The 20,244-nt window shown below is 43.0% G+C and overlaps 1 protein-coding gene across 2 annotated transcripts; it reads left to right on the plus strand.

The window, feature by feature from the left end:
- Window positions 1-1,284: 1,284 nt before the first annotated feature.
- Window positions 1,285-12,612, plus strand: BIRC2 (baculoviral IAP repeat containing 2). 2 transcript variants are annotated; one of them, XM_075081937.1, is made up of 9 exons: window positions 1,285-1,479; window positions 3,104-5,206; window positions 5,311-5,410; window positions 7,402-7,480; window positions 8,040-8,088; window positions 9,105-9,347; window positions 10,541-10,795; window positions 10,938-10,979; window positions 11,820-12,612. In XM_075081937.1, exons 2-9 carry the CDS (start codon window positions 4,333-4,335, stop codon window positions 12,011-12,013), a joined length of 1,836 nt encoding a protein of 611 aa, XP_074938038.1. In that variant the 5' UTR covers window positions 1,285-1,479; window positions 3,104-4,332; the 3' UTR covers window positions 12,014-12,612. The 2 variants fall into 2 exon arrangements, with proteins under 2 accessions (XP_074938038.1, XP_074938043.1); XM_075081942.1 differs by lacking the exon at window positions 9,105-9,347.
- Window positions 12,613-20,244: the final 7,632 nt, after the last annotated feature.

Genomic DNA, 20,244 nt, shown 5'->3' on the forward strand with positions numbered 1-20,244 from the left:
TTTCTGTGCAGCTGCTGAAACAGCAAACGTTCCTGTGTCTGTAATTATGTGAAGTTAAATGCTGTTACAGTGGTAGCTATACTATACTAGCTGTCACCGCAGCTAGATGTTTGAAATTCGTCAGATAGGATTGTTATAGATGATAAATGTCATCACATATGACAGGAAATTTGAAAGAGTTTTAGAAAGATATGAATAGGTCTCTTGCAAATTCATCTTACTGGAACTCTGTTACAGAAAATTACCCACTAATGTCATAATGCTCTGTTCAGTTACGCTTCCTTTATTTTTACTCTTCAGTTCTCAAGTTGTGTAAACACCCTACCCTGATGATTCTGTCATCACAAAATGGGGCGCTTTTTTTTGTTGTTTTAAAATCTTGTGACTACTGTTTCTTTACAGGGAATGCCAGACCATGGCTGTACTGGGAGATTTTGAGCTTGGGTCAGTGTTCTGGTACCTGCTGTGGAAGTTTTTCAGATTTCTATATGCAGCGATACTGTCTTAAACCTCTCCAGTGGAAATTTATATTCTGTCTCCCTCCTGTTCTTCCCGTGACTTTCAGTGACTAAAGCCTTTCACCAGCCACGTTGTTCCCCCTCTTGTAGTCTGCAGAGCTGCCTGCATTAGGAAACGTGGCCAAGCAACTCTGTTTCACGCTGGTGGCATGGAGAAATGGTAAAACTGCGCTGTTTGCAGCCAGTCCCGTCCTCGCCACCCCCTCAGGACCGCAGAACTGCACGGCCTGTGGCCGGCGGCTGCGGGGAGAGCAGCGCCAGCGAGGGCCGAGCGGCGGCCCGAGGCACCCGCACGCCGCCTCGGCAGCAGCCCCGCTGCCTTCCGTCAGCGCTCGCACCGGGTCCCGCTGCCCGAGGCGCTGCTCCCCGGCCGTGCCCCATCCCGCCGATGCGGCGGTGCGTCCCGCACGGCCGCCCACCGGCCCCTCACGGCGCCGCCGAGCTGGAAATCCCCGCGCTGGGCCGGGCCGGGCCGGGCGGGCCGCGGGGGAAGCACGCAGTGTCGGCGGGTTTCCCCGGCCGGCAGGAAAGTACCTAAGGTACGCCAGGACCTCCCTCCGCCCCTCAGTGCGGCGGCGAGAGGGCTGCGAGGGGCCGGCCGGAGGGGCTGGCGAGGGGCATGGACAGCCCCGGGGAACACCCCTCCCGCCGACGGCCGCCAGACGCAGGCGCCCGCCGAGCCAGGACCAGGGCCGGCATCCGCGGGAGGGACTGACGGACGGAGGGAGGGAGGGGGGAAGGGAAGGGAAAGTAGGGCACACCTACCGGCCGCCCCTCCGTCAGGCCGCGCATGCGCCGGCGGCCGCCGGGGCTTTCCCGGCGCGGCACCTCCGCGGGGAGTTTACCGGGCAGGGGCGGTGCCGGGCGGGGGCACCCGTCACCCCCCGCCCGCCCGCCAGGAACCCGATATAGCCGGGGCGCGCAGCAGGGCCTCCAGCTGCGCGGGACCTGGGCCGAGGCTGTGAGTACGGGCGGCGAGCGGGGCGGGTGGCCGGGCTGCGGCCTGGCGGGGCCCTGCCGGGAGGGTGGTGCTGCTGCCGCGGGCGCCGCTGCGCAGGCAGCCGGGTCGCCGCGCCCGGCCGAAGGGCGGCTGCGCCTGTCGCCAGCTGCGCGGCGCCGCGCTCGGCTGGAGGCAGGGGAGAGCCGGGGCGGGCTGCGGGGCTCTGCCCCGCCTTAGGCCGCCGTCCCCGGGCCGGGCAGCCCCGATGGGCTGCCGCTCGGGGAGCGGGGCCCGGTCCCTGCGTGAGGTCCCGGCGGCCCCGGATTGGGGGGGGGGAGCGGCGAGGTGGGGGCCGCGGCGGTCGCTGCGGGGGTGCCGCCGCGCGCAGACCCCGCCGGGCGGATCTCGGTACTCGAGGCCCGCAAGCTTCGCCAAGGGTGCTTAGAAGGTCGACTGGCTTTGCCTGGCTTATAACGCAAGAGCAGAAAAATGTTGAGTTTTGGGGCTGTTGTACTTTAAATATCACTGCTCTGGGCTTAAATGAGTGTTTAATGTCGCTGCAGGGTAATGGAGGAAGAAAGCCTATGCGATTCAGAGCAGTTGGGTGACTCGGGAAATCCAGGATACTCAGGGCTATAGTGGAAGAGAGTATTAAAAGAGCGTTCAGCAGAAAATGGCTGCAGGTTCTCAGGTTTAAGTGATCGTAAATGTTTTAGGATTATTAGGATCCTAGTTTGCTCTGATATTTCTAGCATTTACTCTGAGGGATTTGACTTTTCAGTATGGAAACTTAATGCCTTGGACTAGCATGGTTCATATATGTTGATAGCTTAGTCCCACCATCTGTGTTAAAGGAGAGGATTGGTGTAAGGCATTTGTAACTTGTGTCCTTGCGTCATTAAGTGATTAAGAAGCTAGTAGTAGTAATAATGTGACTGTATTTAGAACAAATCTACTAAGAGCTACTGAGATGAGTAGGAAGTGCTCTGCTATTTTCCATTAGGTGATTTTTTCCAGGGCTGTGTCACCATGACAAGTATATATATTTTGAGTCTTTTCCTGGAAGAACATTTTGGGAACTGGTACTGTAGAACAAACTGCTATATACATATGTATGAATAAGTATAAAATTATATATATTAAAACTTTTGAATTTTTTCTTTGCTTTTAACCCAAAATTTTTTGTGAAGTTCAGTTTCGCTGATGTCCTACGCTTCAAGTATCACTGGATTTATGTAAATAAGAAATTACAGTTCTCTTCATTTAAGTCAGTGTAATAAAACTGGCTCTTTATTGTTTGCCAGTCTGCAGGCTTAAACCAATATAAATGGACACAACTTCTTTAGTGCAAGGTCTTACTTTTGGCTATACATCTTGTGATCAAGCAGCCTGATTCATCCATCTGCCAAAAAAGTTCTGCTTGTGGATTAAACAGTTTTGCATATGTGTCAGTAACAGGGAAATTAAGTGTATAAATTCAGGTGACAGTATGTAAAGTTGACTCCCTGAAACTTTCTAGCTAACATGACAAAAAAAGCTTGTGTTGAGATTTTAGTGTTTCATTTTGTATAGTTTCTGTTTACATAGATGTTACATGCACCTCATTTTGTATATTTTGAAACACTCCTCTCTTTCTTCCGTACAGGTTTTGTTCTGCCAGAAAGAACTAAATGATTGAAAATATAGATACTTACAGTTTCTTCTTGCGAACAGTCAGCATCAATATGGAGGCGTAGGCACCTTAGAAGGGACTTCAGTCTGAACTCTGGGAGGTAGTTCTGTGCACAAATAAAGAAACTAAGGCTTCAAAATTATTATTTTTTTTTAATCCAAAGATTCTGTTTGCTTCTGTATGACATAAACATGGCATACAGAAAAAAGTTATTTCAACAGTATAAAGCATTAGAATTTCCCGACACAATGCAATTTGTTTATGTTAAATTTGATAACTGTATACTTGTAGCGAAGGCACCAGGTTAAAACTGAAGTGTTCTGTTTGGTCTGTGCTAACAATGTTATAAACAGAAAAGCCTGGGGCTATTCCAGGCTTGTTAATTAAGACAGCTCATCTGTGTCAGAGACAGCATATAGGATTTGTTTATCTCATAGCTGAATATTTAATATATGTGAAGTTGAGTATAAACTAACTTTAGTCTTAACAACTGCTATGACAATATGCAGAAGCTGACAGGTTTTTTTGAAGTCTAGTAGTGGCAAATACACCAGATCAGTTCAGTAATGTCAGTTCAGGGGGTCTTTTTTTCATATGCCTTTTGAGCTTGATAAATTGTTATTTTCAGCCTCCTAAAGAGGTTTATAAACTAAAGATCTTTACATGTGTATAAGCTGCATACTTATCAGCTGTCTAGGGTGAAATTGTTCTTTAAATCACTTAACATATATTCTGTTTAAGAACGATGTCGTTTTAGTTGACCCCCATTTTAGTTTCTTTATTGACAAAGGATTTTGATAAACCCATTGAGGTGTTTTTTTCCCCCCTCTGGATCCCACCTCCACTAGCCTGACAAACTGATACTGCTCTCCCAGATATACAGTACAAGGGAAAGCATGTGGTGCCTGTATAATTCCAGGGGAAGTCCTTTTGGTATGCTTTCTTCAGTTGTCAAAATGGGATAGGGCAGCTTTTGCACTGAAAGCAGTTGTGTAAACAAAAGTACAGGAACTTCCCAAATGTTTAAAGGCTGTTAATCATAAGGCTAATTCTATTCACATAAACATTCAAAGTTGCACATTAAAGTATTTAATTTTCAGGTTCTTACTTTTGTACAGGCAGGGGTTATTCTGAATTGCCTTTAATGCACACAACTACCTCCCAGAGGAAGACTTGTCCCATTCTTCCAAAAATAGTCCATTATGAACATAATGGAAAATAGCCCTTTCTTGGCTAGCATCATGAAGCAGAGACCTTTGTGTGGTGAACTGAAGTACGACTTATCCTGTGAACTCTACAGAATGTCGACGTTTTCTGCTTTCCCCACTAATGTGCCTGTGTCAGAACGGAGTCTTGCCCGGGCTGGGTTTTATTACACTGGTGTGCAAGACAGAGTTAAGTGCTTCAGCTGTGGCTTAACAGTGGACAACTGGAAGCCCGGAGATAATGCTATAGAAAAACATGCACAGCTGTATCCTAGCTGCAGTTTTGTTCAAAACGTGCTTTCAGTTAACAACCTTGGACTGCCCTCTCATCCCTCCTTTTCACCTCTGGTTGCAAACAGTTTCTCGCCATCTCTACATTCCGTAACACATTCTCCAAGTTTAGGACAAGTTGGGTATTTCAGTGGCTCTTTTTCTAGTTTTCCTCAAGACCCAGTAACTACTAGGGCAGTTGAAGACCTTTCATTCTTGAGACCTAACCTTCACAATCCTTCTATGAGTACAGAAGATGCTAGACTATGCACTTTTCAGTCATGGCCACTGACGTTTCTCTCACCCACTGATCTGGCAAAGGCTGGACTTTATTACCTGGGGACAGCAGACAAAGTTGCTTGTTTCACCTGTGGTGGTCAGCTGAGTAACTGGGAACCAAAAGATAATGCTTTGTCAGAGCATCGGAGACACTTTCCTACCTGCCGTTTTGTGGAAAACCTTACCCGAGACCAGCTAAGTTTCAGTGTTTCAAACGTGAGCATGCAAACCCATGAAGCACGTGTTAAAACATTCATAAATTGGCCAACTAGAATTCCAGTTCAGCCTGAACAGCTTGCAGATGCAGGCTTTTACTATGTAGGTAAGAAAACCTGATGTCTGTTTTTATTCATATTGCTATGTCAGCATTTACTTTAAAGTAAATAGTGTGAATGTTTGCTAGATATTTTGCCTTTTTTTTTAAAGGCCGCAACGATGATGTCAAGTGTTTTTGCTGTGATGGTGGGTTAAGGTGCTGGGAATCTGGAGATGATCCATGGATTGAGCATGCAAAGTGGTTTCCAAGGTAACTTGCAAAATCTTTATCATAGTTTGTTCACATCCTTACTATTTAAATAGAATCATAGAATCATTAAGGTTGGAAAAGACCTCTAGGATCATCAAGGCCAACCATCAAGAGTTATAGAATTAAGAAATAGAATCATAGAATGTCCTGAGTTGGAAGGGACCCGCAAGGATCATCAAGTCCAACAACTCCTGTCCCTGCACAGGACAACCCCAAATTCACACCGTGTCTCTGAGGGTGTTGTCCAAATGCTTCCTGAATATTGTCAGGCTTGGTGCCGTGACTGCCTCCCTGGGGAGCCTGTTCCAGTGCTCTACCACCCTCTGGGTGAAGAACCTTTTCCTAATATCCAATCTAAACCTCCCCTGGTACATCTTCCTGCCATTCCCTCGGGTCCTATCATTGGTCACCAGAGAGGAAAGATCAGTGCCTGGCCCTCCTTCTCTCCTTGCAAGGAAGCTGTAGACCGCGATGAGGTCTTCCCCCAGTCTCCTCTTCTCCAGGCTGAACAAACCAAGTGACTTTAGCTGGTCCTCATACGGCTGCCCCTCTAAACCCTTCACCAACTTCGTGGCCCTCGTCTGGACACTCTCTAGTAGCTTTATATCCTTCATGTACTGTGGCACCCAAAACTACACACAGTACTCGAGGTGAGGCCTCACCAGCGCAGAGTAGAGCGGGACAATCCCCTCCCTTGACTGGCTGCAATGCAGTGCTTGATGCCAACCGTGTCCTAGGGTGCCCTCTTGGCTGCCAGGGCACACGTTCATGTGCTCATGTTCAGCTTGCCACTGACCAGAATCCCCAGGTCCTTCTCTGCAGAGCTGCTCTCCAGCCTGTCGTACCCAAGTCTGTATGTACATCCAGGGTTGCTGTGCCCCAGGTGCAAAATCTGGCATTTGCCTGTGTTAAATACTTCTAATTTTGACAGATATGCACTGGACTTAACAGTTAATTAAACCATTTCTTCATTAAGTTGAAGCATATTTAATGCTTTCCATTTCATAATTAAAAGCGGTGTGGAACCCCAAATTCACTCTTAGCAAGTGAGACTGCATTGATAATGGGCATACTTATCCAAGAGAAGCAGTCAGAAAGCAGACTGAGGAGAGCAAAAGCTGCTGACAAATGAAACAGAAGGAGCATCTAACTCCTTTGGTCTCATTCTGTGCCCCGCTGAATGTTCTTGAACTAGTTTTTCAGCAGGTGTGGTTTAGTTTCTTAGGTGTGGAATAGCTTGTGAGGAAGGTTTCAGTGGTTGTTTAACATGCCTGTATTGGAAAAATTACAGAAATAACTTTTTAAAATGTCCTCCATAATTAAATGGCAATTGCGTACCTAATTGCAGTCTGTGCCTGTGGAAATCTCCACCTATATTAATGACAGAAATAGCTGCGCTGAATTTCAGGAAACCTAATAATAATTCTTCATATTGTAGCTCTCCAACTAGTCTTTCATGGGCAGTTTACTAGCTACTGTGCAACTACATGATGTACATATAGTTCAATGACACCTTTGTTTCCTTCTGTGTTATGCCTGTCAGCAAATGTACTTAAGAGCTATAACTCTGCATTAGTGAAGCAGATCTGGCTTTGATAGTGGTGTTAAGTTTTGTTAACTTCTTTTGAATGATTTGAGTAGGAGATAAGAATGGTGAGATGGAAACAGTTTATCACTGCACTTTGTAGTGATGCTGGCTCGGTATTGTTTCTCATGACATGCCATTTTGACTAGAAGCGGTATCAGAATGTAAAACTGCTGCATTTATAAACCGAAGCCTACTGACTGCTGAGCATCATGGAAAAGCTTTATCAAAGAGTCACCAGACACTAGGCTATATCAAACTTCCAATTAAGGGAACTTCTTCCCTTCCGAAGGAAGAGAAACATGGGTTTGTTATGCTGTGTTACTGAAAACTGTTTTGTTCTTTTGTATTCTTTTCCTTTGGCAAGTAGAAAGTATAATTTAGTACACTTTTGTCAATGTTTCAGGTGTGAGTATTTGCTGCGTGTAAGAGGAGGAGAGTTTGTAAGTCAGATTCAGGCCAGGTTCCCCCATCTTCTTGAACAGGTAAACTATTGTTCTGTAACTTTCATTTTCCCTGGTTGAAGAGTGCTCTGTTCTTTTTGGGAGTTTGGTCCAACCTTCTGCCTCATCTCTGCATATATTTCTACTAGGTTCTTCATGAGCACAAAAATTAAATCAGTGCTGCACCATGGCTAATGGACTTGAACTAGTAGAGTTTAACCTGTACAGATTACTTATGGAAAGTGTTATGAGGCAGTAAGCTTCATGTCAGGAGAGGGGAGTTCTGATTATCTAAGTTTCAGTGAATAATGCTGATCAGTAATTGTTATTTCAGGAATCGGTCATGGATAGTCTGAATTATTTCTATCCATAACTCTTCTGGCAAGAGTAAACCAAACTTCTCATGGAAGTGCTCAGCACTAACTTTATATTCGTTATGTGGTTGCACAAGTTTGCAGACTTGTGTGGCCACATGTAAAATACTTAATGGGTACCATTCAGATAAAAAGCTTAGTATGGTTGTAAGGGAAGAAGTGTTAGGAAGGTCTGTAGGGGGAAAAGCAATACTTTGATACTAACGTAGTTCTTTTGTGTTCCACAGCTCTTGTCAACCTCTGATACGCCAGTAGATGAAAACATTGATCCCCCAAGTATGTATATTACAGCATGTTTTTAAACTTCCTCAGCATTTTGCAAACTTAATGATTGGCTATCCAAAGCTAACTTGCTTAACAACTCTTAGATTTTCTTGGAAACAACAATATTATAAGGATTTCAGTAAGAAGCTGAAGTTTGCCCATATAACATGTAAGGAAGCACCTTTAAGAGATCTTGTCTCTCATTTCCTGTATTCTCATTCTAGCAGCTCGTATTAAGATTTTTGGTTTTGAATGCTTGGCATCTGCTGTATTTTTGGCTTTTAGTCTTGTGGTTGGGTTAAACAAAACAAGTCAGTTTGGCATTTGTTAAATTGACCTGTGGTGTTGAACTTGGTGGAACAGTTGCTAGAAGGTGTCATGACTATGCAGCTCCATTTTTGGGCACATAGCTAAGTAAATGGTCTGAGTTGAGCAGCAGTGGTCAAGGAGAGGGTAGGACAAGCTGATAAAGTGAACTTTTTCTGAGCTGCACTCTAGTTATGGTGAAAATAAACCCCTTCCAGAGGGTAAGTGGGTTATGCTCTCGTAGTCCCTGCTGGTTGAAGACAATGAGTCAGAATCCCATGTGCCTGGTGCTTAGTAAGTTTAATGGAAAATACTGATCAAGAGCTGAAATAGAGCAATTGTTTATAGTATAAAGTCTGAATTTTGATTCCCCCCCCAGTTAAAGGCATTTCTCAGGGCTAAAGTTAGAAATGACTAAGTATAAAAAAAGCTGCTAAGACACAATTGAATTCTCTGTGGTTTCTCTGGATTAGCTAGATTGTAGTGAAGGCCTGACATGGATTAAAGTTTATCATGGATTCAATCCAATTGAATTTAAGTAACTGGCTCCCATTTTAAAGCTAACTACTTTAAAAAAATAGTCTATTCAGCCGTTGAAACTTTTTAATGCTAGGTATTAATGTATGATGCATGTGTGTAGGTATTGTCAATGTGTTTGACTTCTGAGTAGTATATGTATTTTATTCTTTATATTATACATGGGGATTTTCCTCTTTGATTAGTTATTCATTTTGAACATGGAGAGAGTCATTCAGAAGATGCAGTCATGATGAACGCGCCTGTGGTTAAAGCTGCCTTGGAGATGGGATTCAGTAGAAGGCTGATAAAGCAAACAGTGCAAAGTAAAATCTTGACCACTGGAGAAAACTACAAGACTGTTAATGATCTTGTGTCTGATCTGCTCACTGCTGAAGATGAGAAGAGGGAAGAAGAGAAAGAGAGGCAATTTGAGGAAGTGGCGTCAGGTATGCATAAGGCATGAATAAAAGTGAAAGCAGAAGTGGTTTGTATTATGTATAGTTTTTATAATTGTTTTTATTCACTGAGTGATTTAGTTTAATTGCTGTTAGGATCAGCTTCTGTAAAAGCAGTCAGGGTATCTCTATGGAACTAGCAGTCTGGGAATTGTTTCATTCCCTTTCAGGCGGATGGTTCATAGAGATGCCAAGGGTTCAGAATCACCTGATTCTCTCAACATATTTTTTAAAATTTGTGTGCCTTTATATTGCTGTTAATAAAATAAATGGAACCAAAATGCTTTATTTGGCACACTCTACTAATTTTTTTCCACACTTGCCTGCTCTTTAAGCTACTCTAATCAGTGAGCCATCATATCCACCTCCTAGAACAGGCCATAAACTTTAACAATTTAGATTCTATAAGATGGCCAAAGGTTTGCTTTTTTGTCTGACTCGACCATGTAGGTCACCTCTTTAACAGTGCTTGATGTGTCTTTAACATTTCCTGTTGTTTTAATACCATATCAGTTTTGAAGCCTGAAAAAATCCTACTACTTTTTGAGTCTGTGAAGCAGTAATGAAACTTCTCAGTTATAAACTACATTAAGACTGCTTCTCTCCTACTTGCATGTTCTATCAAAAAAGCACAGATGGATTCAGCCATTAAATCTTAATGGAAGTGATTTTTTGGTTGTTTGTGATAGACTATTTAAAAAAGAAAAATAATCTCCCAAGCCTGGTTGTGCTGTACTTCTGATTTTCTTGCACACAATTCTATTGGACATCTCGTAGATAGAATCAAGCTTTCCTAAAACTGGGACATGACTTTGCCACTGACTGAAGTTAACCTGCTGGCTGTCAGTGAGTTAGTGCTGGTGTTATGCAGGGGTGTTGTTTTTTTCTTGCAATTCTGTGGCAAATGTCAGTCTTGCTAGTGTGAAGTTAGACAAGATCCCCTCAGATAATTTAACCTAGAGGTGGGAGGAGGAGGGGGCTTCATTGGTGAAAAGGCTTCAGCTCAGAAGCTGCTTGTATGTGGTTTTCTTATGTGAATACCACTAAAACTTACTGAGGCCTTTATTAATGATGTGTAGTAAGTGAACATTTTGAGTTTAAGGAATGTATCAATTGTTGTTAAGCAGAAATGCAACTTGTCTGTTAGGAATACACTACTCCATCTAATCCCCTTTGCATTCCAGATGATTTGTCCTTAATCCGGAAGAATCGAATGGCTTTATTCCAGCGTTTAACATGTGTTCTTCCAATCCTCGGGAGTTTACTATCCGCTAAAGTGATAACGGAACTTGAGCATGATGTTATTAAGCAAAAGACTCAGACACCATTACAAGCAAGGGAACTGATAGATACAGTTCTAGTGAAAGGAAATGAAGCAGCCAGCATATTCAGAAACTGTCTACGAGATTGTGATCCTGTACTGTACAAAGATTTATTTGGTATGTCTTTTTTTTAATGGATGTAAGGTTATAGAATTCTAACCAGTGCTGTCACAGCTATCTAAAGATTTAAAAAAATCAGATGCTCTTTGACTATACATTAGTCAAATGACTATGATTTTTTTTCTTCCTCTTATTTTAGTGGAGAAGAACATGAAGTATGTTCCCACGGAAGATGTTTCAGGTATCTTAAACTCTACCTTCTTACTTTAAAGGGTATTGTGGGACAAACAGCTAACATCATAAAGAAAATTACTTTGAAGAAATAGGTTTTATGCTTTACCCTCTCCTTATTTTTGCTTTGGTAGGATGGACTTACGTGAAAAATTTAAACGTATGTGCAGACTTGCAAGCAAGTCTATCTGCTATAAACTCTAACCTGTGCTTTACACATGCTTTTGCACCCAGGGAGGTAAGCTCTCTGGAGCTTGACAATTCAAGCACGTGCTGGACTTGATCCTGGTACAAGCTCTCATTCAAACATTTGGAAAAGACTGGACAGTGAATAGCAGGATAGCATTTCACAGCAGATACCATCATCTGCCATTTTTCGAAGTGAGTTATAGGTGTCCTAAGATCAAGCTTGACCAACAGCTGGGTTGATGGCAACTTGTCAGACATGGGTTTGAGTTTTCTCTGGTTCTTAGTCCTGTAGTTTAATATGTTAATAGACTGCAGAAAAGTACATAAGCCTCAATACAGCTCACTTCCACCAGTCAGGCTGCGCTCTGTGCTTCTAATAACCAAGCAAGAAAAGAACAGCATTTGCTAAAATGTAAATATTGGTTGGTCTTGAGCTACAGTTGGCCTCCAATTCCTGAGCTGTTTGTCTGACAGAAGTCAAGAATACATAGTTCCTTGCATGCCACTTTGAGCTCTGAAAAATGTACTTATTGTCTCACTGCCATATATATTTAGTGAATAAGATGCAATCTTGTTAGGGGGGAGAAAAGGGTGAAATGGAACATGGCTGTATTCTATTTGGAATGCACGTATATTCAGGCTTCTTAAATAATTTTTACAGGTTTGCCTATGGAAGAACAATTAAGAAGATTGCAAGAGGAAAGAACTTGTAAAGTTTGTATGGACAAAGAAGTTTCTATTGTTTTTATTCCGTGTGGTCACTTAGTGGTATGCAAAGAATGTGCACCGTCCCTTAGAAAATGCCCAATTTGTAGGGGGACAATAAAGGGTACCGTTCGTACATTTCTTTCGTAAGGAGGGAAACTTGCAATGTCTCTGTTCCCGTCATCCTCCAACTGCTGAAGCTTAAGCTACCGGTGTCTTAAGAATGGAAAATTGTGGTACAGAAGATGATTAATCAACTATGTAACACAGTTGTGTAATAGTAAACTGTATCATCATTATGAATATACTGGGTCTTCCTTGCCAAAGACTATTCCTGGTCATAAAATGAACTCAATACTAAGGTGAGGTTTTTGTAGCTTTCAGTAGTATGCCCTTGTGTTGCTTTGGGATGAAAAAGAAAAGAAAAAACCACCAAAAACAACCCACAAACTTTCTGCTTGAGTTCCTAAAATGGAGCTTGGCGTAACTTTTCTCATGAGTTTCCTCCATGTGGATGTGAGGAAATATATTAAGATTGCTGTTTACTAATTAATTAATATTAATTAACCTCAGCTACTGTTTTGGTTCTGTTTCTGTTTTTTGGCATTCTTGTAGACTTGAGAAAAGAGGCTAACTTGCAGGAGCAGCAGGACTTTTTTTTTAAAGCTTTGTTCATGTCTAGATACTTGTGTAATGTGTATTAATAATAGTTTATATGAAGACTGAATTAAAATATTTCTACTTCTCAAGTAAGTGTTTGTTTACTCTGTTCCTGATGTTGACTTTTCTCTGTAGGCTGCAGTGACTAGAGTGTTGTCTTTTCCTGACAAAAGTTTGGGGTGGTTTGTTGACCCGCAAAAGTACAATAAAACTTAATTCTCTGTGTCTTTCATTCAGTTTTAAACAGGGAAGTGAGCTTCTGGGCTGCTTGGTGATTCCCTCTGGTAAAGACAGGGATTTAGATTTTTATCTTGATTTAAAGAGAAACAAACTAAATACCCCCCAAAACCCTGACAACATCTGGTACTTCCTTCTGTCTTGTAATAGAAACCTGAAGAGGGAAAGTGTTCATAGGTATTTCTCAAGGATTTCATGTCGAACAGTGGAAGAATACTGCCAGGATACCAGCTCCTGCAGTGGTGGTGGCAGTTTGTCAGGCTCTGATTGTGAAGTCAGTAATTTTCAGTCATATCTGAATGCCCAAGTGTGGGCTTCTCAATCTTCACATCTGCCAGCAATAAGTTTAACAGTATTTTGGTGTCCTGTGCTCTAGTATGAGGTGAACATACAATTTCTAGAAGTTTCAGGATGCTAGTGTTTGCAAGTTGTGCGTACATAACGCTTTCATCACTTCGTGATCTTGGCTCGTGGCTCTTGGCTATACAGGTTATCTCCTCTAAAAAGAGAGCACCCCATATGTATGAAAGTAAAGTGCACACATGAAATTGTGTGTGCTGTGTAACTTGTGACTCTCAGCGACTTACCCTCTGTAATGGTGCGTTCAGAGCAAGGCTTAAGTGGGGGGAAGTCACTAGCAAATAAATTTCCATTGCTACTTACAGATGCTCTCTTTGGCACTTGTATACATCTTTACTGTTGTACATCTGAGCTGTAATTTAATAAAATTCCCCCTTTTGGTCTGAAAGAAACCTCTGGGTCTCCTGCTATAATCACCTGCCATCTTGGGTAATCTGCTGGGTGTAGAATTTAGACTGTGCATGGAGTTAACAGTATGTTACATTTCTAGCGTGATTACAGCTACAGCATTGAATGAAAGTTTTGCCTAGCTAAAAAGGGCTAAAACAATGTGGACAATTGTGCAAAGGAAGATATAAATACATTTATCTGTCTTTGCCCTGTATCTCCAAGCAGTACCTCCTGGGCTAGAGTCCCTTTCAAAATAAACTAGAGATACAATTTTGCAGAAGTCTTGCTTTGCTGTCTGGGTGGTTGGGGGAGGGGTGTGAGAATCTGGACTGGTTTGTCTTTAAACATTTTTAGTGCAAATTCAGCAATGCTGATGTCTGGTTTCATCCATTCTTCCCTAATTTCTGCAACACTAATGCTGTGCATTAGCTGGCACCATAATTATTTTAATGCTTTGGCATATGTTCCTTAGAGTGCATGGGATTCTTTAACTGTAGATTGACTTGCTGTAATTCTTTTAAATGCAGACTTTTGTCCAACTTTATTACATGTGCATGTTCTCCCTTTAATTTTGATTCTAAAAATGTAAACGTTTCAAACCGAGCATGTAGTTTCAAACAGCTTTGATTAACATACTTTTGATTTTCTGGTTTTGAAATGTTTCTAAAGGCTTCTGAAGGCTTTTGTCTTCTGTAGCAGCTTAAAAAGCTGCCAAAGATTATGAAAAGTTGTTACGGAGTCCAGTGCATGACTTCAAATTTGATGTTTAGACCTGGAAATTAGTAATACTAGAACGAAGTATGATTTCTAGAGATCAGGATGATTCTGCACAGCGTGCTGGAGAGGTCAGGCTCACCTGAAGAGTGTGGAATTGGTAGTATGTGAGCCCTATTTCTGAACAGGGAAGAGGATAGGGAAAAACATGGTATCAGGCAGATTTTTTAAGCAACGCATCTGGCTTTAGAACCATATAGGGTTAGAGTTTTTCCAAACATTGCAGTTACTAAATATAGATCAGATGACAGGATATACAGGGCTTTAAAAACTGAGCGATTCAGGTGTTCAGTGCCATTTGTGATGCCTGAGTGTATCTTGGGACCTGCGATGTACCTGTCAGCCCTGGTTGGCGAGTGTTCCGAATGTCCTGGGCAACTTCAGACAGAACTGGCTGCCTGCATCTAGGCGCCTGAACCGCTTTCTGGAAAGTGGCAGAACTTGATCTAGAAACTACTGGGTAAAATTCTCTGCCCTAGTTTTGGCAGGAAGGCTAATCTAGGTTGTGGCTTTCCTCTACTCCCTGGCGTAAGGACTGTGGTTGCCCTGATCTATAATGCTGTACGTGTGAGCAGTTATGCTCTCCTCAGTACTATCCCAAGAAAGCTATAATAAAACTAGTTCTTTGTAGCACATTGCACACAGAACCCTAGCAAAATATTAAACCATGGAGAAGACTGTCTGCATAATGTTATGTTTGGAGAGGGTCAAGTGACTTCTGTCACTTGTGAACCAGCTGACTGTTCACACTTTGTTCTGTGTTCACTTCCTTCTTTGAAAGCATTTTCCAGAGCTTCGACTGAGTAAACCAGCAATAAACAGCCCCTCCTGCCCCAGCCTCCTGTGCAGCTCTGCTGACCAAGCAGCTCAAGTTCAGATGCCAGTGTTTCATGCCCAGAGCTTGTCTTGAGCTGGCAGCGTGTGTTGACATGGCTTAGGGGGTGTAGAGGGTGCGAACTTTGGTATCGTTGGAGTTCGGTGGTCAGACTTGCTGTAAGATGAAGGCAATACTCCCAGCTTCCATAAATGAGCAATTGCTTGACTTGAGTGATGCTTACCATATCTGCAAAGGATCTAGCCTGGAGCCCTTGCAGTTTCTGATGCTGGTTTGAGATACCGCAAGATACAGTGGCTTCACAAGCAGGAGCTGTATGGTTTGGGAAGCAAGTGCCGTGAAGCTTTATTTTAATTATTTAGCAGTTTCCTGCATTTTTTTTTTGTGTATGTTTTCTTTTTTTTTAACTGAATGCATATCTTTCTTTTCTGTTTGCCTTTGAGCATTGCCCAGGAAGCCCAGCACTCTTCAAATTGAAGACAGCATGCAGATCCACAAGTGATCAGACTGCTGCCAGTCATTGTAGGAGAGCACTGCCCTTACATGCTGAAATGAATGGCCATATATGGAATATCTGGGAACTCCATTAGGCATGATATAAAAGAAAAATCTTCGTATTACTGCTTTTTGTGACTGAGAAAGTCAGTGGTGGTTTAGTAGCTCTATAGTGCCACGCTCTCAGAGCTTGGTTCTTTGTTGTCTTCCTCAGAAGACATTGGAAGAAGAGAAGCATGTGAAGCTGTAAACAGTTAATTCATCTGTCTTTAATTCTGCATTGTGGCAATCATAGTGTAGTGAGGCTGGGGTGTGCAGTATCATGTTTAATGTTGCAGATGGACTGAACTTGCAAATTCAGTTTTCTTGCTGTTAGTTATTCCTAAAGTGTGTGGTGCGTTGACCCTGGCTGGATGCCAGGTGCCCAGCAAAGCTGCTCTATCACTCCACTCCTATCTCCTGGACAGGGGAGAGAAAATATAATGAAAAGCTCATAGGTCAAGATGAAGACACGGAGGGATCATTCACCAATGACTGTCACAGGCGAAACAGACTCAACCTGGAGAAATTAGCCTAATGTATTAACAATTAAATCAGTGGAAGTTAATGAGAAATAAAACCAAATCTTAAAACACCTTCCCCCCACCCCTCCCTCCTTCCCAGGTTTAACTTTACTCCTGATTTTCTTTACCTCCTCCCCCTCAGCAGCACAGGGGGATGGGGAATGGGGGTTGTGGTCAGTTCGTCACATGTTGTCTCTGCTGCTCCTTCCTCCTTGGGGGAAGGACTCCTCACGCTCTTCCCCTGCTCCAGTGTGGGGTCCCTCCCACAGGAGACAGTCCCACATGAACTTCTGCAGTGTGAATCCTTTCCACAGGCTGCAGTTCATTAACTGCTCCAGTGTGGGTCCCCTGCAGGGTCACAAGCCCTGCCAGCAAACCTGCTCCAGCATGGGCTCCTCTCTCCATGGGGCCACTGCTCCTGCAGGAGCCTGCTCCAGCATGGGCTTCCCATGGGGTCACAGCTTCTTTCAGGCATCCACCTGCTCTGGCGTGGGGTCCTCCATGGGCTGCAGGTGGATAGCTGCTCCACTGTTAAGCTCCATGGGCTGCAGGGAGGCAACCTGTGTCACCATGGTCTTCACGAAGGGCTGCAGGGGAACCTCTGCTCCGGCACCTGCAGCACCTCCTCCCTTCCTTAACTGACCTTGGTGTGTGCAGGGCTGTTCCTCTCCCCTTCTTAAATATGTTATCCCAGAGGTGCTGCCATGGCTCTGGCCATGGTCCGTGCTGGCCAGCAGTGGGTCTGTCTTGGAGCTGGCTGGCATTGACTCTATTGGATACAGGGGAAGCTTCTAGCAGCTGCTCACAGAGGGCACCCCTGTAGCCCCCCGCTACCAAAACCTTGCCACGCAAACCTACAGCAGGTGACCCACCTCAGGTATATCAGGCAGGAGATGTATTCTGGGCGTGAAAATGTATTCTTAGTTCTGTTGAACTGTTTAACAGGCGATTGTTTGCACTCTTGCACCAGATGTTGCTAGTGCAGGGAGTAAACTTCCTGAGACAATACCAAATCACCAGTTCTCTGTTTCTGTTTTCAGTTGAGCATGTATGATCACAGCGGTTGCTGATGCTCCAGCCTAGCTTCCTCACTGATGCTGCTGGCATGAGCCCCTTCAAGCCTAAGAGTCTGGGGTATTGCACACATCCTGTGCAAGGACGAGCAGGACTCCAAACAGGAGATCCTGCTGTGCTGTTTTCAAAAAAGAAACAGGTGAGGGTTTTTGTTTGGGTTTTTTTCTTCTATTTGAAGAGGTCAGAATATGCTGGAACAGCACAGGAAATTGTTTGCACAGTAAGGAATGTCCTAGCAGTGGCCTTCCCATTTAGTTTTGGCCTGGTGACATTATTTTAGGGAAAAGCTGGAGAACTTGCCAAAGGTTTCTATGCTCGTGTGTTAGAGGGTGTAGACTTGGTCAGACAAAGATCTCTTTCTTTTGGCTCTGTATAGCTTGCCTGACTGATGCTCTGTTCTTTTGGGAGATAGAGACGTGAAATACTCAGTACTTACAGTGTATAGGATATTAGGGTTGTGACTTGCCCAGTGGAAGGTAGCGCCAATTCTAAGGGAAAAATAAAATCTTTAGAAAAGATTAAATCGTATATGCAATGATCAAAAGAAGAAAGCGCCCCACTTGTACAGACACTTGTTGCTTTCCTTTGTGAACCCTGGAAACTGAGTTACATAGTTTTTCTTTCACCACTTCAGAAGCACCCATCACCTCAGTGCTGGCCAGGGGAAACCCCTTGGTTTCTGAATTGCTTTAAACTTGATGTGGGGAAGGTCAGAACAAACAAACAAATTCAAAGTTTTGAGTATCAGAGTGAGAATATATTTCCTCTTTGTATTGTGAAAGGACACTTAAGAGCCTCCCACACTTGAAATCCCTTTTATTCTTTAATTTTTAGAGTTCCTGAATTGGGTTTTTTTGAAGTATAGGGATGACCTGACACTGAAGGATAAAAATCGTTGATCCAGTCTTTAAAGACATGTTTTTATAGTGAAACAAATACTAAATTCTAATGCAAGCTAAACCTTAGATGCTGCAGGATCAACACCAGGCATTAGCAGTCCCTGTGCCTATGCTGCTTGTGAGAACTGTCAAATGCAGATTCCTAAAGTCATTTAACTTTCCTGTATTTTAAGACTGCTGTCTCTGCCATACACCAATCAGGGCTCCTTCAGTGTTGTCTAAAGAACGTGTTTACATTCTGCACAGGTCCATTCTCATGCTATCAGCTTCCATAGCGCAGCTAAATTATTAACCTCTAGAGTTATCTAGGCAATTTTCCACATTCCACTTTGCTTTTGGCAATATTGTCATTTTGTTGCTTATATCTTTTTCAACACAGCATGCTAAGAATGCTGTGTGTGTCTTCAAGGCAAAAATAGCATGGCATGAGTATGTAAGAGCTTTAACAGTCTCTGAACAAAAAGGAAAGGTATGAAAGTAGATTTACAAAGGGATAATATTAAAGTTACTGAATATTATTACAGTAACATGATCTTGCCTTTTTATTTAAGTAAGAAATCCAAATATAACACTGCAGCATTTCTGGACTGCTTTGAAGCCTTTGATGCAGGGCCTCAAAAAACCAATTAAGCTGGAAGGACTATGATTTCGTACTAGAACACAGGCTAATGGAGCATTGCATGAAAAGGAAAGCCCACTGGGAGGAAGGCAGAATGCTGCAGCCCTGAGATGTGGTCGTGGTTGATCTTGACATGTTTGAAGGGCAAAATTAATGTTCCTGAGATTTAAGGTGGCTATGTTCTGTAGCCACTGGATGACTTCCCAAGCCTGTAGTATTAAATGAAATAAATTTTAATATGAAGCACAAAACTATGAATTTTAAGGATTAAAAATGAGCATAGGGGTCGTGTGAAAGAGCTGTAATAATCAGTTGAATGCTGGTGATGGACTTAAAACGTAACACTGTAAATGCAGTTCTGTGATGTGTCACCAGAGGGGTTCCTAACCAAGACAGAACCATGAACTGCATTGCTCAGCCACTGGTGACTAGTAAGAAAACAGATCTGCAGTCTTGTTGAGAGCGTGAACTATAAACAGTTGAATCATCTTTACAATATTAATAAACTCAATTAAGGATCAGCTGAAAGACTGACGATAGCATAAGTATGCCTCACAAAGCTATTTGTGCTAAAAATTTGTTGCATAAAATGGATATAAACAGATCATAAACTTATGATTGAATGTAGAATAACTAACCACCAGAGGAGTGAGTGGGAAGAGACTTCTGTGAGGAAGGGATTATATTTAGGAAACATTTCTTTACTGAGACGGTGGTCAAACACTGGACGGGCTTCCTGGAGAGGCGGTCCATGCCCCAAGCCTGTCAGTGTTCTAGAGGCATTTGGGCAATGCCCTTAACAACATGCTTTAACTTGGTCAGCCCTGAATCGGTCAGGCAGTTGGGCTAGATGATCCTTGTATGACCCTTCCAACTGTTCTGTTCTATATTCTCCATCCTATTCCCCCGTTGCCTGGCAGAGTGCTAGACTCCAGCCTAGCAGACAAAAGACCTTTTTCTACTTTTTTTCTCCTACTTCAGCTTTATACCTCATATTGGTCTAAAACTTGGTAGACTCCTGTGGCAAACCCTTTCAAACACTTTTTCCTTACAGAAACTACGTGCCAATCTTTAGTTAACATACTCAGGATTTTTGAATGCTAAATTACTATTTCAGCTACTTAATACAGTCAGCCCCTCTGCATGTGTAGAGCATCGCTAAATTCAGGTCCACTGCTTGTTCCAATGCTGTAGCGCAACCTCCGTGACTGGGACCTAAGTACGTACTTGGTGGTAACATGACACACTGAAAAGCCGTCCTGGTCATCCCATTTTACACATGCGTAACATAAAAGCTGAGTTTTCACTTACTCTTGGAAATCAAATGTAAAGTTAAAGGTAAGATTTATCAATTGCACCTTACTTTGTCTAGTATATAAACACCTGAAAGGAGGTCAGGTTTTATACTTGCACTGACACCTCTGAAATCTTAAGCACATAATTATGGTTTACGGTAGTAATGAGATTACAAAATA

Source organism: Phalacrocorax aristotelis, chromosome 1 (genome assembly GCF_949628215.1).
Source record: "Phalacrocorax aristotelis chromosome 1, bGulAri2.1, whole genome shotgun sequence".
NCBI lineage: Eukaryota > Metazoa > Chordata > Aves > Suliformes > Phalacrocoracidae > Phalacrocorax > Phalacrocorax aristotelis.